Raw genomic sequence first — 26,052 nt, 5'->3', positions numbered from 1 at the left:
ATTACGCTCAATTTTCTTGCGCTGAGTTATCCTTGCGCTTTGTCTGGGTTTTGAAAAGCTTCCCAAAATCGGAGGAAGGAGTGTTTTCCCAAACACGGACCATGTCGGGTCCTGTCTCTTCACATATGAGAACCACTATTTGGATTGCTACATTGCATCTTTACCAGTAAAAGACTTTGTGCCCTGTACATCACATCTGCAGTTTTTTTCCTTTGTTTTCGTCATTTGACTCTCCACTGCAAATCTGTTGGATCGTTCTTTTGTTTTGTCTGGAAAGTGATAATGCCAGAAACAATGGAAGTAAAACCTAGATGTCTCAATCTGTCCTCCTTACTTCCATTGCTTTCAATTGAAGTAAAGCCCGGGTGCTTCAATCTGTCCTCGTTTTTCTGCAGCCCTATGGTAACCCTAGAGAGAGTGGACAAGCTTAGGGAATATGTGGGCAATTGCACACCACACTTCACTGTTAGATTGCAGGGGACATTAGTGATCAGGGTGTGAAGAAACACAGTGTGGAACAGGTAACGCACCACTGGCTTGCCACACATATGAGTGTGAAGAAATAAACAAAGAACATTTTGCATTTCCATTGTCAGGCAGTGGCGGGGAGGGGCACTGCTGCCTTGGTATGCAAATCTATCTCCTGAATATTCATGGTGGATATCCTGACAATCTGACTGGCTGGGTTCCCCTCTCTCCACCCTACCCTCCATCCAGGGAACACTTCTTTTTCACCTGGGTAAAAATGTTTACCATGGAAAACCATGGGCATATTACACTCCTTCCTCAATATTCACGGGGGTTAGGGGGAGAGCTGGCCCGCGAATATTGAAAATTTGCGAATAACGTTTGGGCTGACTGACCTACCCCATCTACCTCCCGCCTTCCCCCAGCATCCTGGACCTTACCTGGTGGTCTAGCGGTCTTTCAGGGCAGGAGCAATCTTCCTACGCTCCTGCCCCGTGCAGATCACTCATTCAAAATGGCTGCCGTGAGTTCCCGTAGTCTCTCGAGACTATGACGGGAACTCAGGGCAGCCATTTTGGATGAGTGATCTACACGGGGCAGGAGCATAGGAAGATCGCTCCTGCTACGAAAGACTGCTAGACCACCAGGTAAGGTCCAGGGAGGTCCAGGAGGTAGGGGTGATTATGGTTTTAGGAAATCACGAATAATTGAAATCGCGAGTCCTAAAACCGCGAATCGGGAGGGGGAAGTTTATTAGCTGCTCTGAAGAGAGCAGTTTTCATACAAACTGATTTGCCCAGGTAGATGATTTTAAAACTGGCCCTCAGGATGGTAAAACTCCGTTTAGTACATACGGTTCTTTGTTAACTACATTTCTGAGACTAGAACCGTTCATTGTCATTACTTTTTCTATTTTTTTCTTCCTTGTCCATTCCCCCTTCCCTGTCACAGGTTCTCATGGTGGAACACCTCAATCTGAATCTCAGCGTGGCTTTCTCCATTTATTGGATGTAGACGTAGTGCCAGGTTTGTGACCCTTCAGGAGTCAACTGACCATGAAGTAATGTCTCAGGAACAAAAGCCTATGATTGAGCTCAAGAACACCTAGAAGGATGTGTTTCAGTGTTCTGGCCTCTAAAAGATTACCTCTCAGAGTGCCATTGAAAATGAATGGCAAATATTACGGTTGCGTTACTTGACCCAGGTTCGCAGACACGAAAGACTCGTAAAGAAATGCCAATGCCGACGTTCAGTATTGTGTTTAATCCTGTGGCAATGCAATCTGCACGTGTTATTGAATGTTTAATTTTACAATGCCCAGATACAAAGCGATGTCCTTTTCAAGCCAAGCTTCTTCAAGAAAAACTGTATAATTACATCTGCTTTTACTCCACATTTCTTGGGATTCTGTGAACATCTGTGGAGAAAACCAGAATGGGGTAAGAGCAGACGCTGAAGAGAAACAGATGTCATGATGTGCACGTGAAGGCCCCATTTTGTCCCCCCATCACAAAAAATAATTTATCAAATGTCCTTCGACACAATAGCATTGTACTGAAAATACAAGGGATTTATTTATTTATTTAAAAACATATATTCCGCTTATTAAAATATCACAGAACACACATGAAAACAACAGACCATCACATTCTCTTATACTCACTGCCAGCCGCAATCACATTAGATGCAAAAAAAAAAAAAAAAAAAGAGGCCTGAACAAAAAAATGTGTTTTAAGCATTTTCTTAGATTGACATGAAAAATGTAGAACACTGACAATTATATATAGTGCATGATCTTTTTAAAACAGAGGAAAAAGACCTCAAAACACCCTCGGAATCCAGTCAATAGAGGGACACCAGTTTAGGGTTAGGGCAGGGGTAGGGAACTCCGGTCCTTGAGAGCCGTATTCCAGTTGGGTTTTCAGGATTTCCCTAATGAATATGCATGTGATCTATTTGCATGCACTGCTTTCAATGCATATTCATTGGGAAAATCCTGAAAACCTGACTGGAATACGGCTCTTGAGGACCAGAGTTCCCTACCCCTGGGTTAGGGTATTATCATAGGTCAAAACCTCTGTTGAAAAGTTTTTTAATAATTTATTTAAATTTACTATTAGTGAATACTTTATAAATAATTAGGTGATTTTTAATCAAATATCAATTTCTCTCATACTCAAATGAGAAATAAAGAGCTGTCAACTGTTGAATTATAATCAAAACAGTGTTAAATCAGGCTCTGTAAAAAACACTGACAACAAGCATAGATAGATATAATGCATTTTCCTTTTCTGTCTTTTATTTAAAGATCTCTGAGCAACGATTGATTGATACTGGCAGTAAAACAAGGTTTAACACTTCCCCTGAAGAAGCCCATTGGTGTGAAACGGATTTGGCCTCCGTCAAAAAGGGTTTAAAAGATAAGTGCTTGTTGTCACGGGCTAAAAGACTAATTTAACAATAAAAGATTGCAGATTATACAAGCTATTAATACAAATTAACGTTTACGAGACGTCACTGACGTATAAGAAACAGGAGGTTAGGAGGGAACCATTAAATGTATAGGATAGCGAGACACATAGGGGCAGTGCAAAGGGGAGGGTGATAACATGCATCGTAGATGACAATAGTTTTATTTCAACTCCGTGGGCTTTCCTAAAACCATACTGATGTTTATCCAACCACTCTCCTCCACAAAATCCTCCAAAAGTACCAACATCACTCAGTCACTTTCGCAATAGTCATTCTAGTATAAATAGGCCTATAATTCCCTAAACACAAGAAAATGATTTTATTTTCAATATAATAATAATAATAACTTTATTTTTCTATACCGCCATAATCAAGCGACTTCTAGGCAGTTCACATTGAAAGAAGGCTGTACAGTCAGCGAATAACAGGAAGCAAAATAGCAAAGTTATATCCATGGGTAAAGAATACATGAAAATTGGAGTTACCTGAGATTGAATTAGTGTTTACAACGGGGAATATCATAGTGAGAGAGGGTCGTCTGTTTAGTCAATGAATTTGTCGAATAGGGCGGTTTTAATTGATTTTCGGAATGCACTGTAAGTCAGATTGGGTTCATTTATGTAGTTTCTCAGCCAGACTTGCTGTCTGTTCGCTTGGAACATGAAGGTTCTATCCAGGAAGGATTTGTATCTACAGCCTGTGATCTTTGGGTATGCAAAGATATTTTTGCTTCTGGTTGTTCGTGTAGGGTTGTGCAGAATGAAGTGTGTTTGCAGGTAGGAAGATGCTAGGCCCCACACTTGTTTGAAGCAGATACATGCAAATTTGAATAGTATTCGCGCTTCCATTGGTAGCCAGTGCAGTTTTTTATAGTAGGGGCTAATGTGGTCTTTTTTCTCAATCCGAAGATTGAAATGTGTCAGTTTTGAGAATTTATATCTGCTGTGTATATTATATGTATATGAAAAATGATTGGAAAAAATGGCATTATAATTAGTAAAGGGGATGGGATCTGGGTCAGAGCTTGGGTGGGCCTAGGGAGGTCTGTGGTCGGGGTACTCAGTTGATATTTGTTAGACTTAGGGGGATACTTAGCTTGAAGTAGTTGAGAAACACTGCAGTGGGCAATCAGCTGGCGCCAGTGCCTCTCCTTCTCTCCGGCCTTCTTCCCTGCTGGCACCCCCTACTGGCGTCTCAGGCCCCATATGAAGGGCCTCTGCACATGCACGGACGTCGACGTGATGATGTCATGCATATGTGTGATGTCATCACGGTGACGTCTGCGCACTTCTGGGTGCCTCAAGCCGTGGCCACTACCATTAGTGTGCCCCGGCTCGAGAAAGTTTGAGAGACACTGATCTAGAGTATTCCTCTGTAGCAAAGGCTTCGCAGCCCTCTTGCACTGCACCCATCATAAGTGATTTATTAACAATTTGAGTCAGTAGCAGAACCACTTCTTTTATCGGCTGTTTCACAAGTGAATAGGAATATGGCTGAAACAATGGTCGAGTTGATGTAAAGTTACAAACCGCAGCGTTCACGTCGTCTTCTGTTACCTCATCAAATTCTGACCATCCAACCATACCCATATCAACAGTATCAACGTCCTCAAAATCAACACACCAACCAGACTCCCAACCTTATCTTTCAAGAATGCTGCATATTCAGTTGCATAATAATAATAATAATAATAATAACTTTATTTTTCTATATCGCCATAATCTTGCGACTTCTAGACGGTTCACAATGAAGATAAGCTGTACAGTCAGCGAATTACAGAGTATAGATAAAAGTGAGAACATTCAGCGATCAGTGAATTAGAAAGGTGCCAAATGGTTAGGAGAAAGATGTACATAGGTTGTTGAAAAGAGTTAACTTAATTTTCATATTACATTGAAAAACTTTGGGAATCAGCTGAAAGCTGGGTACAATTATGAGGAAGACATAATAGTAGGCGGAAAAAAATGGGGCTTCTAATTGAGAGGAATAAAGGAATATGGGTGAGGTGAGGTAGCTTTGATCGTGAGGGGAAAAATCTGTCCTTCCAGTGCCCTATTGATACCACCCCTTGTACCAAAAATCTCACAGTATTAAACAATGCTTAGCCAACTGAACCTTGTTCTTATAATACCTGTTTCTCTCCTAATAAACTCATGTGAACTGTTTCTTTAATTATCTGCAAAAATAATATTAAAGTAATTACGTCCTTCCTTTCCATTCAGAGCTGTTTTTACTTTGCCATACACTTGGAAGTTAAAGACGCAGGTGCCTTCTTTTCAAGAACCATGCTGAGATGCTTTGCAAACTTCAGAACCCAAAATGCAGATGAGACTTCAGCCACAAACCTGAAATTATAACCAGTGTCACCAGACTTATTTAAAGACTCGTCTCTGAAAAGAACTCAGTAGTTAAATGTAAGGATTGTTCTTTTATGGAGATACACACCACATATCTCTTACACATGGCCTGTAGGTACAGATCTAGTGTCCAATATAGAGGTGGAGTGGCCTAGTGGTTAGAATAGTTGCCTCAGCACCCTGAGGTTGTGAGTTCAATTCCCACTGCAGCTCCTGGTGAGACTAGACCAGGGGTAGGCAATTCCGGTCCTCGAGAGCTGGAGCCAGGTCAGGTTTTCAGAATATCCACAATGAATATGTATGAGATGGATTTGCATTCACTGCCTCCTTGAGATGCAAATCTATCTCATCCATATTTATTGTGGATATCCTGAAAACCTGGCCTGGCTCCGGCTCTCGAGGACTGGAATTGCCTACCCCTGGTCTAGGCAAATCATTTAACACTTCATTGTCCCAGGTACAAAATAAGTACCTTTCTAAAAATAGGCAAACCTATTTGATTGTAAACACACAGAAAACGCAGTATATCAAGTCCTATCCTTTATGCCTGGTCAATATTGTACTTATTTATTTATTCAATTTTTTTAGCCTGTCCTCCTTAGGGTTACTAGATGCCTGGATTTTCCTGGACATGTCCTCTTTTTAGAGGACATATCTGGGCGTCCGGGCGGCTTTTCAAAACCTTGCACTTTGTCTAGGTTTTGAAAAGCTTCCACCTTGGGACCACGTCCGGAGGGCAGATGCAATGGGGTGCTGTCAGGCTAAACTTCAACCTAAAAAAATTCGACCGCATAACTCCGTTCTATCGAAAGCTGCATCGGCTGACGATTGAAGGTCGAGCGCTCTTCAAATTCGGATGGCTCTTTTACAAAGCACTATATGGTCTACTGCAGGGGTCTTCAAAGCTCCTCCTTGAGGGCCGCAATCCAGTCGGGTTTTCAGGATTTTCCCAATGAATATGCATGAGATATATTTACATGTACTGCTTTCATTGTATGCTAATAGATCTCATGCATATTCATTGGAGAAATCCTGAAAACCCGACTGGATTGTGGCCCTCAAGGAGGGACTTTGAGACCCCTGGTATAAAGAGTTTCCATCTCTAGTAACTAGAGCTGATATTGTGATGTCATAATGCCTTATTCCACCAATAAGAGCCAGCCTCATCAGTGATATCACAATGGCTTGATTGTACTGCACTTGGCTCACTTTGATTGTACAGTATATAGCAGGGGTCTCAAAGTCCCTCCTTGAGGGCCGCAATCCAGTCGGGTTTTCAGGATTTCCCTAATGAATATGCATTGAAAGCAGTGCATGCACATAGATCTCATGCATATTCATTGGGGAAATCCTGAAAACCCGACTGGATTGCAGCCCTCAAGGAGGGACTTTGAAGACCCCTGGTCTACTGCCTAACTGCCTCACTAATCAATTCATATTCACCGGAACTGGTCGATCCACACACCATCAATCGTTCTGCACCTTCCCTTCAATCTAAGGCTGCGCTCAAAAAAGATTCATCAGCAGACTACTGTCTTACCAAGCAGCCACCAAAGACCCAGAACTGAGTCAACTGGTCAAAGCATCAGCCTCCTACGTGCACTTTAGGAAGCTCCTAAAAACATACCTTTTCCTGAAATTCAGCAGTCCTACGTAGATACTCTCAGAAGCTACCTCAAATGCTAACCTCGCTTGTCACTTATGACATAGCTCACTGATACTGGTCTGCTAAGCCTCCTCTGTAAACCTCAAGTGCCTACCTCTAAACCAGGGATCTCAAAGTCCTTCCTTGAGGGCCGCAATCCAGTCGGGTTTTCAGGATTTCCCCAATGAATATGCATTGAAAGCAGTGCATGCACATAGATCTCATGCATATTCATTGGGGAAATCCTGAAAACCCAACTGGATTGCGGCCCTCTAGGAGGGACTTTGAGATTCCTGCTCTAAACCTTACAGTTTACCGCTGTTGCCAAGTTATAGGGCAGCCCCTTGTTATTAATCTTTCTACCACTTTGTAAATATATACTGTCAAGCACCTTTGTAACTCTGCTGCTAATCTTCTCAAGTCTTATTGCATCTTGCTGACACTGGTCAGTTTTGCCTCTTTTGTAAACCGCATAGAACTGCAAGGCTTATGTGATATATAGATTAAAATGTATGTTATGTCAATTGGAATACCATTGATACCAGGTGACTTGTTTTTCGATAAAGCTTTAATTGCCACTATGGCTTCTTTTAAAATGTCTGGTCCTTCTTGTGGTTGGATAAATGTCAGTTTCCAGTTCAATTTCCCCAATGTTATCCTCCTTGCCTTTTTTGTATAAATTTTCCATATATTTTTTTCCGTCACTTTTAAATGCTTTCTGAATCATTCAATATCATTCTATTGGCGTTGATCGAGGTTGGTATTTCTGCTGCAATCTCTTAACATCCTGTCAGTGGCGTAGCGAGAGAGGTTGGCACCCAGGGCAGTGGCACTTGGCACTGCCGCACCCTTACTCTTCCACACTGCTTGGGTGCCCTTCGCGTACCTCTTGAAATCTTCCACCTGCTGCTCGCGCCGGCCTCGTCTCCCTTCTGATGTCACGTCCTGGTCCCAGGACCAGGACGTGACATCAAAAGGGAGACGAGGTCGGAGTGAGCAGCAAGTGGAAGATGCGGCTCGCGCTGGCAAACATTTAAAGAGGTACACGAGGAGACAGAGAGGAGCGGCTGCCACATTTCTTGAACTTAAGCTCGACTGTCCAGATTAGATTATAAACTCTCCTGAGCAGGGACCGTCTATTTGAATGTCACATGTACAGCGCTGCATATGCCTTTCAGCACTATCGAAATGATAAATAGGAGTAGTAGTAGAGGCAGGGAAACAAAAGCCGGGACTCACCAATTTGTGTGAGAAGAACATTTAGGCATGTGAGCTGGTAGGCCGGGGGGAAGGAAAAGAGAGATAGCAGGGAGCTGTGGAGCCAGAATGCATGAGACCTTGAGAAGGGGTTTAAATGCATGCGACTTATTATGTCTGTAGTTATTTATTTGCCTTCTAAGAAATCATGGGAAAAGTAGCATGCACTGCCAGTCCCAACAGAAGCGGAATATAACCTGCCTGCCAACAAAACTAGCTGCCACGTCGAAACCATCTATTAGTTAAGTGAATTTTCACCTCTTACAACTTCATTTATATTTTTGAAGAGTGTTCAAGATTTTTTATCCACTTCAAGCGTTATTTTGCACAATCATTTAAAAATGGAGGATCATGCAATGATTGGGTGGTGAGATGATTGGGGGATTTGTTCCCCCCATGTTAATCCCTCCATGTCCCTGAGATATATCCTACCAACAAGAAAAAATTATATTGTATTTAGATTTATTTTGGGGAGCTTTTGTTTAATAAGGAACCTCTTTTGCTTCCACCAGTAATATGTTTGGTGTTATACCTTCTCCCCTGTTTTTATCTAACAAAACTAACTGGGCAAAGTTGATGGATCACAATTGCTCTTTCTCTGCCGTTCTTAGCACTACTGATCCAAACAGACCGGGGATTTAAAATTACAGTCCACTTGAGGGGGCAATACTTTCAAAATAGAACAAAACACAAAAGACCCCCCCTCTCATCAATACTGGGCAAGTTTCTCAAATAATATCATCATATAACATTTAAAGGCTCTTCAGCAAGGCACCACAGCAGTGGTACAATGTCACTAGAAAGGTGCTTGAATTTTAATCATAACACATTGCATGGAGCAAGAATTCTCGCTTCTACTGGAGTGGCAAATGTTATGGCTCTACAAAAGCTGTTTAACAGTAGACCGCTTATCTGAAAAGGTCAGTTCACGGCTCCAACAGAGTCTATGTTTCGTTACGCTATATCAGGAAGCGGAAGGATGAGATTTTTATATTGATTTTATTTGCAGTGTGCAGTGCCTGAGTCCTTTGGTCTATGCACTTGATGTTGAGGGCATCTTTTTTCAACATCAAGAGAGGGTAGAGGGGAGGGGGGATTTAAGGGGGGGTGATATTATTTGAGAAACTTGCCCAGTATTGATGAGAGGGGGTCTTTTGTGTTTTGTTCTTAGCACTACAGCAGGGGTGTCAAAGTCCCTCCTGGAGGGCCGCAATCCAGTCGGGTTTTCAGGATTTCCCTAATGAATATGCATGAGATCTATTAGCATACAATGAAAGCAGTGCATTCAAATAGATCTCATGCATATTCATTGGGGAAATCCTGAAAACCCGACTGGATTGCGGCCCTCGAGGAAGGACTTTGACACCCCTGCACTACAGCCTCGTGCACCTTGGCACCCGTGAGCCGCCATATACGGTGCAAGTGCCTGGATGTAGGCAACAGAACGTCGCCCGGGCCTTGACAGCTCGCCCGTGACGTCACGGCCGAACATGCCCCGCCCCCACCCCGCGCTCCGCCATGTCCGCCCCATCAGCGGCTATGAATGAGGCAGGGGGGGCGTGGCCTGCTGACGTTCACGTGACGCGCGCGCTGACCAACCGCTCGATCCCGGAAGCGGAGTGGAATTCGCCAGCGTCTGTTGTTGTTTCGGAATCCGGAGGATCGCAGAGGCGCGTCCCCGATCCCCTCCCCCCCACCCCGGCGCCGCGCGTTTCCGCGAAGCCCGCACGCCTGCCGGCGACCTCCCCCCCAGGTAAGAAGCGCGGGCGGGAAGGAGCTGCGCGGACCGGTCCAGTTCTGGTCCCGTCTGGCTAAAAGCCGGCACTCCGGAAATGCTCGGGGCAGAGACTGGGTCGTCCCGAACCGGATCCGGGGGGGGGAGGTGACGACGCTCCACTGGACTCTGAGCTCCGCGGACACGTGCTGCCTCCGCCCCCCACCCCGGCTGGGCTCGGAGAACCGGCTCCGGTTCGGCCCTGCCGGAGCCCTGATCCCTCGGCCAGACGGAGGTTGGATCCCTCGGCTAGACGGAGGCTGGAGCCCGGTCCCGGTTCCGATCTCGCCTGTCCCCGGGGGAGGCGGGGTTGTTGTCTGATTGGGAATTGCTGAGTCATCACTGGGAGCCGGAGACACGTGCGGCCTCTCGGAGGTGGGGGGGAGGGGGGCCGGAGCAGGGTTTAAACCCCCCTCCCCACGTGCAAGGGAGCTGCCGGAGGGGCCCGATGACGTCATGGTTGCCCGGTGGGGGGGGGGGTGGAAGACGCCGAAGCCCCGAGGTTAGACAATAGCCTAGCGGTACAAGCGACGTGCTGGTGTCATGAAGGTACGATCTGACTTTTGCCTTTTAGCGCAACCAGGTTTAAAAAAAAAAAAAAGCACCCTCAGCTGAAGCTTGAGCTTTGCAAAAGAAGTGGCGTGCAGAAAGCGTTACAAAAGGCGTTATAGCGGGGCGTTCAGCGCCTCACCTGTGTCTTTGCCCCCGAGCAGGGCATGGACTGGGCTATCGGGCGCTGTAGGCAAACTTCCTGCCAACTCAGCGAGATTCCGGAGATGGGAGAGGAGGAAAAGGCAGCGGGCAGGAGAGGTTTTTTTTTTAACATGGTCTTCTTTTCTGGGATATCTTCTTATTCTTCTGGCAGGAGGAAGCTAGAGTTGTTGGGGTTACTCAGTCCTGGCTTTAAATTTGCGCCCCCAAAGCAGTGCTTGGTGATTGTAGACCCTGATTCTAGGCACTGGTGCTAAAGGTCCTTCAGAAGTGATGTAGTGGAATTAGAAAAAAGTACCTCTCGGGAAAGGAAAGACAAACTAACACAGCAAGAATCATTGCAATCCCCAATAGCAACCTGCTCTGCAACCCCTTATGTATTCCTAAATACATAAGAATAGAAATAATGTAATGTAAATGATGGCATCTCAACTTGGAGTAGAGACGGCTAAGGGGGGAGATATGACGGAGGTGTATAAAATCCTATATGGAATGAAATGCATAAATACAAATTGATTGTTCATTCTATCAAAAGATGCAAAGACTAAGGGATGCTAGTAATGCATTTAAAACAAATACGAGAACACTCAGCCCCTCCTTTACAAAGCCGCTCTAGCGTTTTTAGTGCCAGCCGTTGCGGTAACAGCTTCGGGGATTATGTGACGGGAGGGAGTGGGCATCTCTCCTGATCATCTATTTTTTTTTTTTTTTTTTTTTTTTTAAATTTGCGTGGTGGGGTCTGAACTGTCAAATCTTACTTTCTGTCTGTGCCTGAGCCAATCAGCGCTCAGGCACTGATCAGAAAGTAAGGTTACGACAGCTCAGAATTGGTACATTTTGGCTATAAATGTGGGACAGCGAGGTTAGGGAATTACTCGGATTGCTCATTTTAATATTAATGATCTCGTACTACATTTGCATGGCATTATCAGAGACTGCTAGGAAAAGACCACAGTAAGCCATTTTGATAATCCACCGCTAAAATACATGCACGCTAAACCAGCTGGAACTGGTTTAACGAGCACGTTAAAGACATATTTTAGTTATGAGAATCTTCGCCCTAGTGCAGTGTCCCGCAAACTTTTCCGGCCAGCGGCACACTAAATGCGGTGCCCCGGCCGGAAGGCACCCGGAAGTTGACGTGATGACATCACACGCATGCGCGATGTCCTCGCGTCAATGTCCGCGCATGCGCGGAGGCCTTTCTTGCCGCGACCCTACCGTTGCAGGGATCCGGGAGGTGCAGGGAGATGAGGAGTCGTGTACACCGGCTGACTTCCTACAAGACGTGCCTCTTGCCGTGAGAAGCACGTCCTGTAGACAGGCAGCCGGCGTGGACGACCTTCTTCCTCGCCAGTGTGTTACAGCACACCAGAAATCTCAGGAGGCACACAGTTTGCGATATCCTGCCCTAGTGTCTTGCATACAAGTTCTTTATTCAGTCGAAGCAAATTCCTAAGCTTGGTTGGGGGGGGGGGGGTGTAAGGCTAGTGTTCTATTTGTTGGAGCAGATGAAAAGATTTTAGGATGGCTTATAGAATTACAGTATGTTTAAGTTATGCCCCTTTTGCTGCAATATTTTTAACATTTCCCCATCCTGAAAAAAAAAGGCACTTTTTACTTAGAAGTGTTATTTAAAATTTTGTCAAATAAAGATATGACCAGTGACCTATCCTGCCTCCCCCAGTTTAACCAATGCTTGAAGTCTGGTTGCTGAAATAGGGTGTGAGATTTTGATGTGATCAAATTATTGAAAGGGAACGATTATCCGGTATGAAGTGAGGAAATTTGAGTTTGTTTTAGCTGTACTGTGTACTAGTTTAAATAACTAACCCCACCTTTTACTAAACCACTATAGCGGTGAGCGCAGGGAGCCGCGCTGAATGCTCCACGCTGCTCCCGATGCTCATAGGAACTCTATGAGTATCGGGAGCAGCGTGGCTCCCTGTGCTCATAACCATTATCGCAGTTTAGTAAAAGGGGGAGGTGGGCAAAATTATTACTGTTTATATAATATTTTCCTAATAAAATATTGCCTAATTTGGAATTAGGTGTTAATATAATGGTGTAAAGATGCAGCATAGTGCTTGATTGTGTATTTAATAATTAATAATAATGAAAAAAAAAAAAAAAACCCTTTCTACAGAAGAAGTCCTAGGTTCTTTCCCATAACTCCAGACCAGGGAAATACCCTGAGGCAGGTCAGACCCATTATCTGATGCTGTGTCCAGTCTGTGACAAAATTTTTTGGTTACACTCATTTTGTCTTACTCTGATTTCACCATTTCCCCTCTTTGGCCACACATCTTTCAGGGGTGCTTCTAGGGCAGTTCGAGTTAAGTTGAGTTCTCTGGAAGCCTGAGTGTAAAAAAATCCCAGAACTTTGTGGTTTTTGATTTCTTTCTTTCGTATTTGCTTAAAAGTTAGACTCCTGCTCAGCCGTACTTCCCCCAAATGAAACTGTTTTGGTTTCAATAGACTCGAGTATGTGAATACAGAAATGATTCATATTTGCAAGTGAAGAGTCTGATTTGAGTATTTTTATAAACTAGAATGATTCTCTTCTGAATCTCCAAGATTTTGTCTTCTGTAATAATGCTTCTTTGCTCCTTGATCTGGCCTATCTTTTGAAATATTTGTTTAAGAACTTATATCTTGACTAAAACGAAATGGCTTATAATAAAAACATAAAAATTAAGACAAGACATCAACTAACAAAACTAAGTCTGAACAGAAAAACTGCATATTTAGAAAATATTTAGACTGATGTATAAGGGCTTCTATAGGGCCATAGGGTGAGTGGCCTGGGCACATATTTGAGGTCTGAAATGCAGGAAGATTCCTGAATCAGAAAATAATATTAAAAATTGAACTAAGGCCAGTACTGGGCAGACTTGCACGGTCTGTGTCTGTATATGGCCGTTTGGTGGAGGATGGGCTGGGGAGGGCTTCAATGGCTGGGAGGGTGTAGATGGACTGGAGTGAGCTTTGACAGAGACTTCAATAGTTGGAACCTAAGAACAGTACCGGGCAGAGCTTTGGATTCTTGCCCAGAAATAGCTAAGGAGAAGAAGAAAAAAAAACCAAAAAAAATTTTTTAGATTGAATCAGGTTGGGCAGACTAGATGGACCATTTGGGTCTTTATCTGCCGTCATCTACTATGTTACTAAAGGGAACCGATGGGGAACAATCTCAGATTACTGCAAAATAACATGTGGGTAAAGCAGGACCTAAGCTTTATTAAAAGGGGCCCCCTTAACATGCCACATGGCTCATAGATTTAAAATAGGATAAGCAGCATTGAGTATACACTAATTCCATTAGTGCACACTAAACTTTAGCAAAAGGGCCCCTAGGAGATCCTATCAAAGGTCACGCAGAGACAAGACTTCAAGTTGTGTCCCAATATACTCTTTGATTTATACTCTGGATAGTTTGTGGTGAGGGGGAAACAGACAATGGGAACACACAGGTGGATGATTCTACTTTTAAGTTCAATTAGACCCAGTGTAGAATGAGGCTTGTTAAGTTTTCTTTGTTAAAGTTTTTATCCTCATGATGCTGGTATTAAAGAGTGATACCATTTTTAGAAAAGAGAAAAACTTGACAAGACCTCATAAGCCAAATCTTGCAGATCACTGGCAACTCTGGGCTACACACACGCACAACATCTGTCTCCATAAAAAAAACAACCCTGGTACCAAAACATCGACAGGAGGGATGCCCACTCCCTCCTGTCGTCTCCGCAACCCCCCCCCCATATGCCAGCCAAAATTGGTAGGAGGGATGTCCACTCACTCCTGCCACTGAACTGACCCCCCCTGAACCGACCTCTTCCTTTCCTCACTCCCCTTCTTAAAAAAAAAAATTGAGGGAGGAATGCTCACTCCTTCCTACCCACCAGATGTCCCAACGGAACCTCCCTTGTTCCTGTTGACGCAGTAGACAGCAGGACTAATGCCCAGTCCCTCCTGCTCACAGGCCTGCCACTCCAAAATGGCGGCCTTCCCGGTGCATCCTGGTATGCACGGGGAGGGGCCTATGGCCATGATAGCTCAGATGCCTTAGGTCCCTCCCACAGTGGAGGGTGTCAGTTCGGCGGCAGGAGGAAGTGGCATCCTTCTTGACAATTTTGGCTTGCGCGAGGGGAGATCGCAGTGGCAGCAGGAAGGAGTGGGCATCCCTCCTGATTTTTTGATACTGAGGTTGTCATGAGCAGGGGGAGGGGCTGTCATGCACGGCATTTTTTTTATGGGCACAACATCTGTACCCATAGAAAAAAAAAAAGGGAAACCAGGCAGCTCTAAAGGTAACACAGTTACCAATAGGTCTGATCCCGACCCGATTCTGAATGCACGATTAGGGCATCGATCAGATGCCTGGTTTTAATATTAATGATCTCATTTGCATGCCAGAATCAGAGAATGTAGGACCGCACGGAATATCACACTGAGATCCGTTTTGGGCATTGGGTCGGCAAATACAATCGGTCGCTAAACCAGTCAAACAGGTTTAGCTATGATTGTTAGACGATCGGACCACTTTCGTTTATCTAGCACTCAGCCTGAGACCTGGGAGCTTTTTCATTTGATATGGTTCATTTCCACAACTGAATTTAAGAAAATTCCTCATGGAATAAAATACATATGTAAAATTTGCAAGTGTTTGTGGCTTTCCTCCTCCTTGTCTTTTTGACTCAGCTTGTGGATCTTGGGCGTACTCCAGAGCGGTGATTTTCAGGCCAGTCTTCAGGATACACACAGCCAGTCAGATTTTCAGGATATCCACAATGAATATTCATGGGATGGATTTGCATATAGTAGAGGCAGTATGCGCACATTTTTCTCATGCGTATTCATTGTGGTTATCTTGAAAACCTGAATGGCTGTGTGTCCCCTGAGGACTTGGTTAAGAACCTCCACTCCAGAACATACTCCTGGTTCTGCAACAGAGAAATATTCTTATAACCTGCAGAGTAGAAAATTCCTTCATTGCTATAATGATGCTTTCTGGGGCTTTTTACACAGTATAAAAATAAACTAAAACTCCTCTAGTAAATAACTGATTGCAAAGTATGAAGAAATCACATGAATCTCAAATATAAATCAGTATACATCAGTATAAATAATTTGTGCAATAGCAGAAAAACTCTTAAGGACCTATTTTATCAAGCTGCGTTAGGGTTTTTTATTGCTGGCTGCTGTGGTAAAAATCCGGCACTCGTAGAATTCCTATGAATATCGGAGGTTTTACCGCAGCAACCAGCGATAAAAACAACCCTAACGCGACTTGATAGAAGGGGGCCTAAATGAGGGGGGAATCCACCTCCCTACAAAGATCGCATGGTAGATTATATTGGCATTAAAATAAAACCCCTTATGTGAGGAAAAACTCTGTGCTACATATAATATCTCAGCAACAAGTATAGATAGTCTCCCCGCTCCTGGCCAAGCTCCACTGGCTTCCGATAATCGCCAGGGTCCACTATAAATGCGCCTGTTTAACTTTCAAAATCCTATATGGTATCCTCCCTCCCTTTATCCCTCTTTCTTGGAATTCCTCAAACCCTAATACCACCAGATCCTCCCACAAATTAAAACTATCCTTCCCCTCGCTAAAAGGCATTTCCCACACAGGAAAGCTAGGGACCTCCCTCCACTTCAAAATCGCTGAGCTCTGGAACAACCTTACCTCCCTTCTTCGGAACTTGAGCTCTCTCCAAGTTTTTTGCAAACATCTGAAAACCTGGCTTTTCTCAAAAAATGTAAGTCTCCCTCCAACTTAGGAATCAAGGAAACTTATAGCTTGGCATCCCAAGTCTTCTAAATTTTCTTCACACTTCTACCTCTAATCCTCTGTTGTAGTTCCTTCCTATTTCTCCTACTGTAAACTGCGTCGAGCTCTACAAACGTGGAGATGATGCGGTATACAAACCTAAGGATTAGATTAGATTAGATAGAAACAAAACACACTTATTTCAAGATATTAGGACTAGCAATCTTAATCAAACAAGAACTAACCCTTAATATAATTGAAAAAACATCTAACCCATACATGGACCTATTAGCCTGCCAACTCTCAAGCACCACACTAAAAGACACACTAAACTGCATGCTCTGTTACATAGCGTCGGAAAACATATACCAAAACTCACTAATAACAACCTACAACCTACTCCTAGGAGACCTAAACCTACACCTAGAAGACCAATCATCCAAATAAGTAGACAACTTTCTCTCATTTCTCAAAGCCTTAGCCTTCCAAATGCTAAATCCACAAACAACTCATGAAAAAGGCTACCATCTTGATATCGCAGCCTTTATGACCCACCAACCATCCCTAACAGAAATTCACACATCCAACAGAACATGGTCCAGATCCATCTGGTCAGACCACTACACTTACACCTTCAACATCAACTGGACCAAAAACATAACAAAACTCAATAAAGTAACATACACCTCACGAAAACACATTGAACCCTCAAAATTCTGGACTAAAATAGATGAAACAATTTGAGAAAACAACCACGAGGACTTCATCTCACAATGGGAAAGATTATGCATCAACACCCTTGATGAACTAGCCCCATTGCAAACCAGAACCAGCAGAAGATCAGATCAATGGTTCGACTCTGAACTGCTACAACTCAAAAGACAATGTAGACGACTAGAAAGAAAATGGAGAAAATCGAACTTGGATCATACAAAATCCGCCTGGAAAAAAAATCAACAAGCAATACAAATCACAATTAAAGGACACTACACCAACCTAATAGATACTGAAACCTAAGACACCAAAAAACTATTCCAAATTCTAAAAAACTTAACTGACACCAAACCTTACCTGACCACTAACAATACCACTCCCCCCTCAGCCACTCTATTAGCAGAACACTTCCAAAATAAAATTACAAATGCAAGAGCTACCCTCAATGACAACTCTACCCCTCTTATCGAACTCTCAATTCTCCCCACAGATAGAGATTCAACTGCAGCAGACAGAATATGGTCTCAATTCCCCAACATTCAATGGCCCGAATTCAACAAATACTACAAAAAATACAGCCATGCATCCTGTGACCTCAACAACTGTCAACCATATCTCCTAAAAACATCCAGCACAAAATTCGGTGCTTTTCTTCTAAAATGGATACAAATCACGCTCATAAGCGGCCACTACCCAACTAACCTCAGCGAACTCATCATCATCCCGATCCTTAAAGGCCCTAAAGGACCAATAGACCAAACATCCAACTACAGACCCATTGCCTCTATTCCACTCTATGTCAAAATAATAGGACTAGTAGCCAAATTCCTCACCAGTTACCTAGAAAACCAAAACATATTCCATCCCACGCAATCCGGCTTCAGAACCAACTTTAGCACAGAAACACTTCTAAGATCTCTCTTAGACACAGCCAGACAACATCTCAGCACAGGAAAAAAAATGATGCTCATACAACTAGACCTGACCGCTGCTTTCGACCTGGTGGACCATAGCATCCTACTACAAATCCTAGATACAATAGGTATCACAGATAAAGTATACTCATGGTTTGAAGCATTCCTAAAATCAAGAACCTATAGAGTCAAATCAAAGAAAAATCTGAACCTTGGTCATACCCCTGCGGAGTTCCCCAGGGATCCCCTCTATCTCCTACATTCTTCAACCTCTATACAGCCTCCCTCTGCTCCCACCTGGACAAATAAGGCATAATCTCATACAGCTATGCAGATGACATCACCATTCTCATACCCTTCGATCAACCAAAACTCTCCATGACAGACACAATACACCAAACACTAAAATCAGTAGCGACCTGGATGAAAGATCACAAACTGAAATTGAACCCAGACAAAACTAAATTCATCCTCCTCGAAAACAACAAAATACCAACCATAACCAACATTGAAATCAATGCAATCAACTACCCCATACAACCTACTCTAAAATTACTAGGAATAACAATCGACAGATGCTGCACCATGCAACCGCAAATCAATAAAACAATACAAAAATCATTCTCAATCATGAGAAACTTAAGACAAGTTCAGAAATTCTTCGAAAAATCACAATTCCAGCTTATAGTACAGTCCCTAATACTAGGCCTATTAGACTACTGTAATATTCTCTATCTCCCCTGCCCTGCAACAATAACAAAACAACTACCCCCTTACCTTTGCGGTGCATTTTAAGGTTTCAGAGTACTTGTTGAAAGCCGCCGGAGCCTACGTGCAACACATGTGTGGGCAGAAGCTTCTCCTCTGACGCAACAAGTACTCTGAAATCTTAAAACATGCCAAGAAGGTAAGGGGGAGGGAGGGAGATGCACAGACCGCGTGAGGGGTGCCGAAGGGCAGTGAGGTGGCAAGAGGGAAGGGTGGATGCTGTGGGGACGGGGTGGTGAAGGGGATGGCGGGGACGGGGTGGTGAAGGAGACACTGATCCGGTGATGGGGACAGATTTTTTTACCCGTGTAATTCTCTAGTTCAGATGTCTGGAATTCAACCATACATAAAAATCTCCCAAAGAGTTGTCACAACCAGTCCATACTGCAAAAATTTCTTCTATGAAACGCAGCAGAGATGGCAAAGGGAACGGACAATGAGCAATCTGTTAGAGCCAGCAAGGTAAAAACAAGTCTTTATTTCAATCCAGGATGTTCAGTAATAAGGACCCAACATATGACTATGTTTTGGCGAACACAAACGCCTGCATCAGGGGTCACTAATACACGTATGCATAAAAATATCGACAACAGAAAAGAAGAAAAATAAAAGGATGCTATAGCCCAACTGGCTTCACAGAGAGAGACTACACTTTTGCAGATAAATCTAAAAAAGGGGCAAAGAATGAAACATTATAAAAGGGATGCATACAATCAATAAATGTGCAGGAAATAAAATATGAACAAATAAATGAAAATGTAGATTTATATAAAATATAGAATAAAGCACAGCCAAACAGCACTTACCTCGCCGGCCAACACTAAAAATCTCTAGCCTGACTTGATAAAAGGTGGGGAGTTAAGAGATTTTCTGCTATTACATAATTTCTTCATACTGATGGATATTGATTTATATTTGAGATTCATGTGATTTTTTCATACTTTGCAATTGGTTATTTACTGGAGAAGGTTTTGATATTTTTTTCTTCATTTACTCTTGTATACATAACACTTTTTACACAGAGCCATCTTTAAGGGGCCTGGTCAAAATAGCTCCACCCCTAACATCATTCAGGAAAGGGGGGGCCAGACTTGTATACCGCCTTTTTGTGGTTACACATTCAAAGCGATTAACATATACCGTATTTTCACGCATATAACGCGTGCGTTATACACGATTTTTACAAACCGTGCATAACTGTGCGCGTTATACGTGTGAGCGCGTTTTACAACTTTTTTTTTTCAATCCGATCCGGCATCCCCCCTGTGAACCGGCATCCTCCCCCCCCCCCGCTCACGTCACCCCCTCCTCCCCCGCGATCCTACATCCCCCCCAGCACCGCAAAACATCTCTTACCCGATTGGGCACCAGCACCAATGCACAGGATGTGCCAGTGCCAGTGCCCGAAGATCCTCCCTCGTTGGGCTGGGCTGGGCTGGGCTGGGTGGTGCGGTGCGAGAGAGATCCTCCTTCCTGCGCCGGGCTCAAAGCCTTCTGGTCTCGCTCTCTCCGAGATAATCTCGGAGAGAGCGAGACCAGAAGGCTTTGAGCATGCGCAAATGCTCAAAGCCTAGTCCAGCCCGGCGCAGGAAGAAGGAGGATCTCTCTCGCACCGCACTGCCCAGCCCAGCCCAGCTCAACCCAACGAGGGAGGATCTTCGGGCACTGGCACATCCTGTGCATTGGTGCTGGTGCCAGTGCCGGTGCCCAATCGGGTAAGAGATGTTTTGCGGTGCTGGGGGAGATGTAGGATCGCGGGGGAGGGGGGGTGACGCGAGCGGGGGGGGAGGATGCCGGTTCGCAGGGGGAATGCTGGATTCGAATGAAAAAAAAATGCTCTCTCGGGTAAGCGAGCGGGGGGGGAGGATGCCGGTTTGGAGTAGGCGGGAGGAGGTTTTAGCATGCGCGGTATACGCGTGTGCGTGCTATATTAAATTTTTTTTACATAAATTTGTGTTCCCCGCACGCTATACCCGTGTGCGCGTTTTACACGGGTGCGCGGTATATGGGTGAAAATATGGTATACATGTACTTATTTTGTACCTGGGGCAATGAAAGATTCAGGGCTCCTTTTACTAAGCTGCGTTAGGGCATTAATGCGTGGAATAGCGCGCGCTAAAATGCCGCACGCGCTAGACGCTAACGCCGGCATTGAGCTGGCGTTAGGTCTAGCTGCGGAGCATGGGTTTAGCGCGCGCTTAAAACGCTATCTCAGCTTAGTAAAATGAGCCCTACGTTACCTGCCCAGGGGTTACAAGAAACAGCACTGGGAATCGATCCCACAACTTCAGGATGCTGAGACATCGGTGCTTCCACTAGGCCACGCCTCACCTCTAGTGGACCAAAAGTAGTAGCAACCTCTGGTCCAAAAGTTACACGGCGGCTTAAAAAGCAAACAAGATGCTAGGAATTATTAGAAATGGGATGGTAAAATAGACTAAGAATGGGCCAGCCATTGGCCATTATTCTTATGTTTTTATCTTGGAGGGGAAGGGAGATGCTACAGACAAATCAGTTCAGGAATACGTATTATAATGAGACTCCATGCCTGGTCCCTCTTGGTACAGATGAAACTAAACGAATCTAAAACAAAACTACTCTGGCTTGGCCCAAAATTCGAACACCTGCCCACACTTTTCGCACTACCCACAGGCGATACACTACAGCTCGAGTTCTCATGCAAGGTCCTTGGTATCACTATCGATTCCTCTCTCTCCCTCAATGACCACCTGAACTCCTTGGCAAAATCATGCTTTTTCAGCCTTCACATGCTGAGGAAAGCTAGATCCTACTTCAGCCAACAACACTTTGCCATCCTTGTCCAATCCATCATCCTCTCCAAACTAGATTACTGCAACGCCATCTACTTAAATCTATCAAAAAAAAGTATTCTAAGACTCCAGCTAATCCAGAATACTGCAGCCAAACTGATCTTCTCAAAACGCAAGTCTGACCATGCCTCTCCACTCCTTGCCAAACTTCATTGGCTCCCAATAATCTCCAGAATCCATTTCAAATGTTTCTGCCTGGCTTTCAAGATCATTCACGGAATCCTGCCTCCTCTTATCCCACTGTCTTTCAACTCCTCCAGTCCCGACTCCTCCAGAACTGCTCAAAGGCTTAAACTAGCCTTCCCCTCTCCACGTGGCATCCACTATTCAGGCAAACTGGGAAAATCCCTTCTCTTCAAAATCACAGGTCTTTGGAACGACCTCACCACCCCGCTGCGGATCCTGAGTTCCCTTCAGTTATTCCGCAAACAACTGAAAACCTGGCTTTTCAGCAAATTGTAGCTCTATCCTTCCCCCCATCTACACATAAGTTCATGTAATCCTTTTTCTTCTTCTCTACCCACTATTTTAAGTTCTTGTAAACCGTGTCGAGCTCCATTCTCATGGAGATAATGCGGTATATAAACTTAAGGTTTAGATTAGATTAGATTAGATTACCTGGGATGAGCTCTAGCAGAGAGAGAGAGGTCTGTTCCTGTAGGGCAGGGGTGTCAAAGTCCCTCCTCGAGGGCCGCAATCCAGTCGGGTTTTCAGGATTTCCCCAATGAATATGCATGAGATCTATTAGCATACAATGAAAGCAGTGCATGCAAATAGATCTCATGCATATTCATTGGGGAAATCCTGAAAAGTCAACTGGATTGCGGCCCTCGAGGAGGGACTTTGATACCCCTGTTGTAGGGAATTACAGTAAAGCTCTCTTGTATCTTTAGAAATGAACGTGTTTCATGCTGGATCAGACTACTGATCCATCAAGCCCTTCATCCTTTTCCTGATCTTCGCTTATCCAAGCCTCTTTTTAAATTGAGTTGTGCTCCTGTGTGACCTGACAAACACAAAAAAGCACCAAAAGCCATCCAAAATCTGGGAGAAATGTTATTCTTGGATCCGACATGGTCCGTGTTTCGGCGTAAAGATGCCTCCCTCAGGGGTCTAGGATAATAAAAGATATTTATACAATCAACAACAAAAAAATTATATATACACAATCAAAAATATCAAAATAATTATACATCATTGTAAACACATAAAAAAAATATAATCATACACATAAGCATCTGAATATTATTTATACAAGAATATATCAACTCCATTGTATGTATTTATATATATATATATATATATATATTGCTGATTGTATAAATATCTTTTATTATCTAGACCCTTGAGGCAGGTGCCTTTATGCCGAAACACGGACCACGCCAGGTCCAAGAATAAAGTTTTTCCCAGATTCCGGATGGCCCTTGGTGCTTATTTTGTGTTGTGTCTGGTAGTTTTGTACTTTGATCCTCTCCTACACACTCCTGTGGTACCTACATTCTCGGGAAACAGAATTCCAGAGCTTCAATGGGTGGTTGTAATCTGCCTTGTATTTTATATATATAGATATATGTTAAAAATTAGCACTTTTTTCATTGCAATGATTGCAAAATGTTAGTAAATTTGTTCTAAATCTCTTAACAGACAGTTTAAAGGAACACCAGATTGTACAATTAAATGATAAACAGTGAATCTTTTGTAAACTACCTCTACCTCTACAGACCTGCCGAGTCTCCTGCATTCAAAGGGAGACTCCCGCTTTCGCAGGTCATCTGCCGCACTCCTGGAGAACCGTCGGGCTCAGCAGCAGGAAATGCATTAATAAGACTTAGAGGGCCATTTTTGATATGACATATAAATCTGAGTTTAGACGTTTTGCGGAAGACGTGCAAAAATCCAGTATCAAACATGCCCATTTTCAAAACTGCAAAACATCTATTTTTTTTTTTTTTATGGCCATGTTTTAGATGTGTGTCTCTTTTTCTGAACCATTAAAAAAAAAAAACCAAAACAAAAGAGTCCAAAAAAAAAACCCCACACAAGTTATTGGGATGTAGAAAGGACCAGCATTTTTAATAGTCTGACCACACACATCTCCGCAGAGCAGTGGGGCACCCCAGTGAACTTCACATAAAGGGTTGCAGGTAGTGAATGACATGGGGACAAATTTTTCCCCATCCTTGCGGGAACTCATTTTTCTGTCCCATCTCAGCGAGTTCTTTTCCTGTTCCTGCCCCATTCCTGCAAGCTTCGTCCTCCTCTGCACAAGCCTCAAACCCTTTAAAATCACAAGTAGCAACATTCTAGAGCTCAGATTGTGATGTCATAATGCCTCATTCCACCAATGACTAAGCTCCGTCCTCATGTGCACAAGCCTCAAACACTTTAAAATCCTAAGTAGCAACATTCTAGAGCTCAGATTGTGATGTCATAATGCCTCATTCCACCAATGCCTAGGCTCCGTCCTTAACTGCACAAGCCTCAAACACTTTCAAATCATAGGTTGCAACATTCTAGAGCTCAGATTGTGATGTCATAATGCCTCATTCCACCAATGCCTAAGCTCCGTCCTCATGTGCACAAGCCTCAAACACTTTAAAATCCTAAGTAGCAACATTCTAGAGCTCAGATTGTGATGTCATAATGCCTCATTCCACCAATGCCTAAGCTTCATCCTTAACTGCACAAGCCTCAAACACTTTAAAATCATAGGTTGCAACATTCTAGAACTCGGATTGTGATGTCATAAAGCCTCATCCCACCAATGCCTAAGCTCCGTCCTCATCTGCACACGCCTCAAACACTTTAAAATCATAAGTGTTCGAGGCTTGTGTGGCTAAGGCAGAGCTTACAGGAATGGGGCAGAGAAAGGAACAGTGACAAAATTTGCGGGGGTGGGAAAATTGAGTTCTTGCGGGGACAGGGAAAAATGTGTCCCCGTGTCATTCTCTAGTCGCAGGTACACATCCCACCATAGTCCCCTTATAAATGTATGGTGAGCCCTCCAAAACACACCAAATACCCACAGCAGGTGACACCTATATATGGGTATAGTGGCATCAGGATGGGGTTTGGAAGGCTCGCGTGCTCCACTACAAGGGTAGTGGCTAGAGTTTAGTATAGGTCTGAGTTCTCATCTCTATGACTGATTGCCCACAAGGCTACTTCAGAAACCTGCCTGCTGACCATACCATCCGAAGCTGTCATACACTCTTTCATTCGTATCCTTGGAGAGTAGGAGAGGGTCATGTTTACATTAGTCATCTGATCAGTTAGGGTACCTTTTTGGAACTTATTATTAACCGCCCCTCTCCCTGTTACTAAACCACCATAGCGGTTATTAGCGCAGGGAGCCATGTTGAATGCTCCGCGCTGCTCCCGATGCTCCTGAACATATTATGAAATGGTCGATTACGGCAGAAAAACATCCAATATAACAACTGGGTGAAAGTGCAAAAGCAATGTCCCAAAAGGAATAAAACAAAACAAGGGACAATGAATCTTGTTAAATTGCCTTTAAACCTAGACCAGTGGTTCTTAACCTGGGTTCGACCGAACCCCAGGGGTTCGGTGAGTCAGTCTCGCGGGTTCGGCGGAGGTCAAAACACACCTCCGACTCATATAGCGCTTCGGTCACGTTCAATCATCTATCAGTTATTCAGTGATTTTGATCAAGACTGATCGTGTACTTGGTTTCTTGATCTATCAATCTGTAACTAACGCCTTATATACATCAATCAATTCCTGATCAAAATTTGTGATTTAACTGATAGATGATTGAACGTGACCGAAGCGCTTATGATTCGTGATGATACGCCCCGCTTGTCCATAATTGGCTGCAGGTGATCACGCAACATCGCTTGGCCTATCTTTGCTGCAGGGGATTTGATGGGCACAGTAGTCGAATTGTAACTGTTGTGATGGTACGTCGTGTGATACCTATCTTAATATTTTAATCCCTTACTAACTATGTCGAGCAAAATACGAAAGTGGTCGGACGAATATGTACAATATGGATTCACATGTATAACGGAACGTGATGGGAGTCAGCGTCCTAATTGCATGATTTGCAATGCCAAGTTAAGTAATTCTAGTCTAGCTCCGGCAAAACTAAGGGAATAAAGAAGGGTTTGGTGAACACGCATATGATACTGGTGGGGTTCAGTACCTCCAACAAGGTTATGAACCACTGACCTAGACGGTGCTCAGATTCCACAAGTGGAACATAAATTCTCAAAACAGGGGACGAACCCCTAAAAGAGATTTTCAGAGTCTATTACTGCACCAACTTCTTAAGGTAGAAAGGTAGTTTAAATATATTTCATAGTGACACAAATGTGTAAAAAAAATTTTCTTTCCTTTTTA

At 43.7% G+C, this 26,052-nt stretch overlaps 2 protein-coding genes across 5 annotated transcripts in view; both read left to right on the top strand.

Annotated features, from left to right (window-relative positions):
- The window catches only part of LOC117368825 (lysosomal alpha-glucosidase-like), a 51,663-nt gene extending 49,470 nt beyond the window's left edge, over positions 1–2,193 (top strand). Inside the window, exon 20 of the mRNA XM_033962559.1 lies at positions 1,420–2,193. Within this exon, the coding sequence (XP_033818450.1) occupies positions 1,420–1,482 (63 nt within the window). The 3' untranslated portion in view covers positions 1,483–2,193. The remainder of the gene's footprint in view (positions 1–1,419) is intronic.
- Positions 2,194–9,830: 7,637 nt separating this feature from the next.
- The window catches only part of MAFK (MAF bZIP transcription factor K), a 55,717-nt gene continuing 39,495 nt past the window's right edge, over positions 9,831–26,052 (top strand). Inside the window, exon 1 of one of the 4 annotated variants that reach the window (XM_033914159.1) lies at positions 9,831–9,952. Coding sequence is in view for 1 of the 4 variants with exons in the window: in XM_033914158.1 (XP_033770049.1) it covers positions 10,517–10,522 (6 nt within the window). In the remaining 3 variants the exon portion in view is untranslated. Of the gene's footprint in view, positions 9,953–10,030; positions 10,523–26,052 lie in introns of those variants that run through there. The other 3 variants (XM_033914153.1, XM_033914158.1, XM_033914154.1) reach the window with 3 other exon arrangements.

The sequence above is a fragment of the Geotrypetes seraphini genome, chromosome 11 (genome assembly GCF_902459505.1).
Source record: "Geotrypetes seraphini chromosome 11, aGeoSer1.1, whole genome shotgun sequence".
NCBI lineage: Eukaryota > Metazoa > Chordata > Amphibia > Gymnophiona > Dermophiidae > Geotrypetes > Geotrypetes seraphini.
Note: the sequence above shows the minus strand (reverse complement) of the source record. Positions and strands in the feature narration are given on the sequence as shown.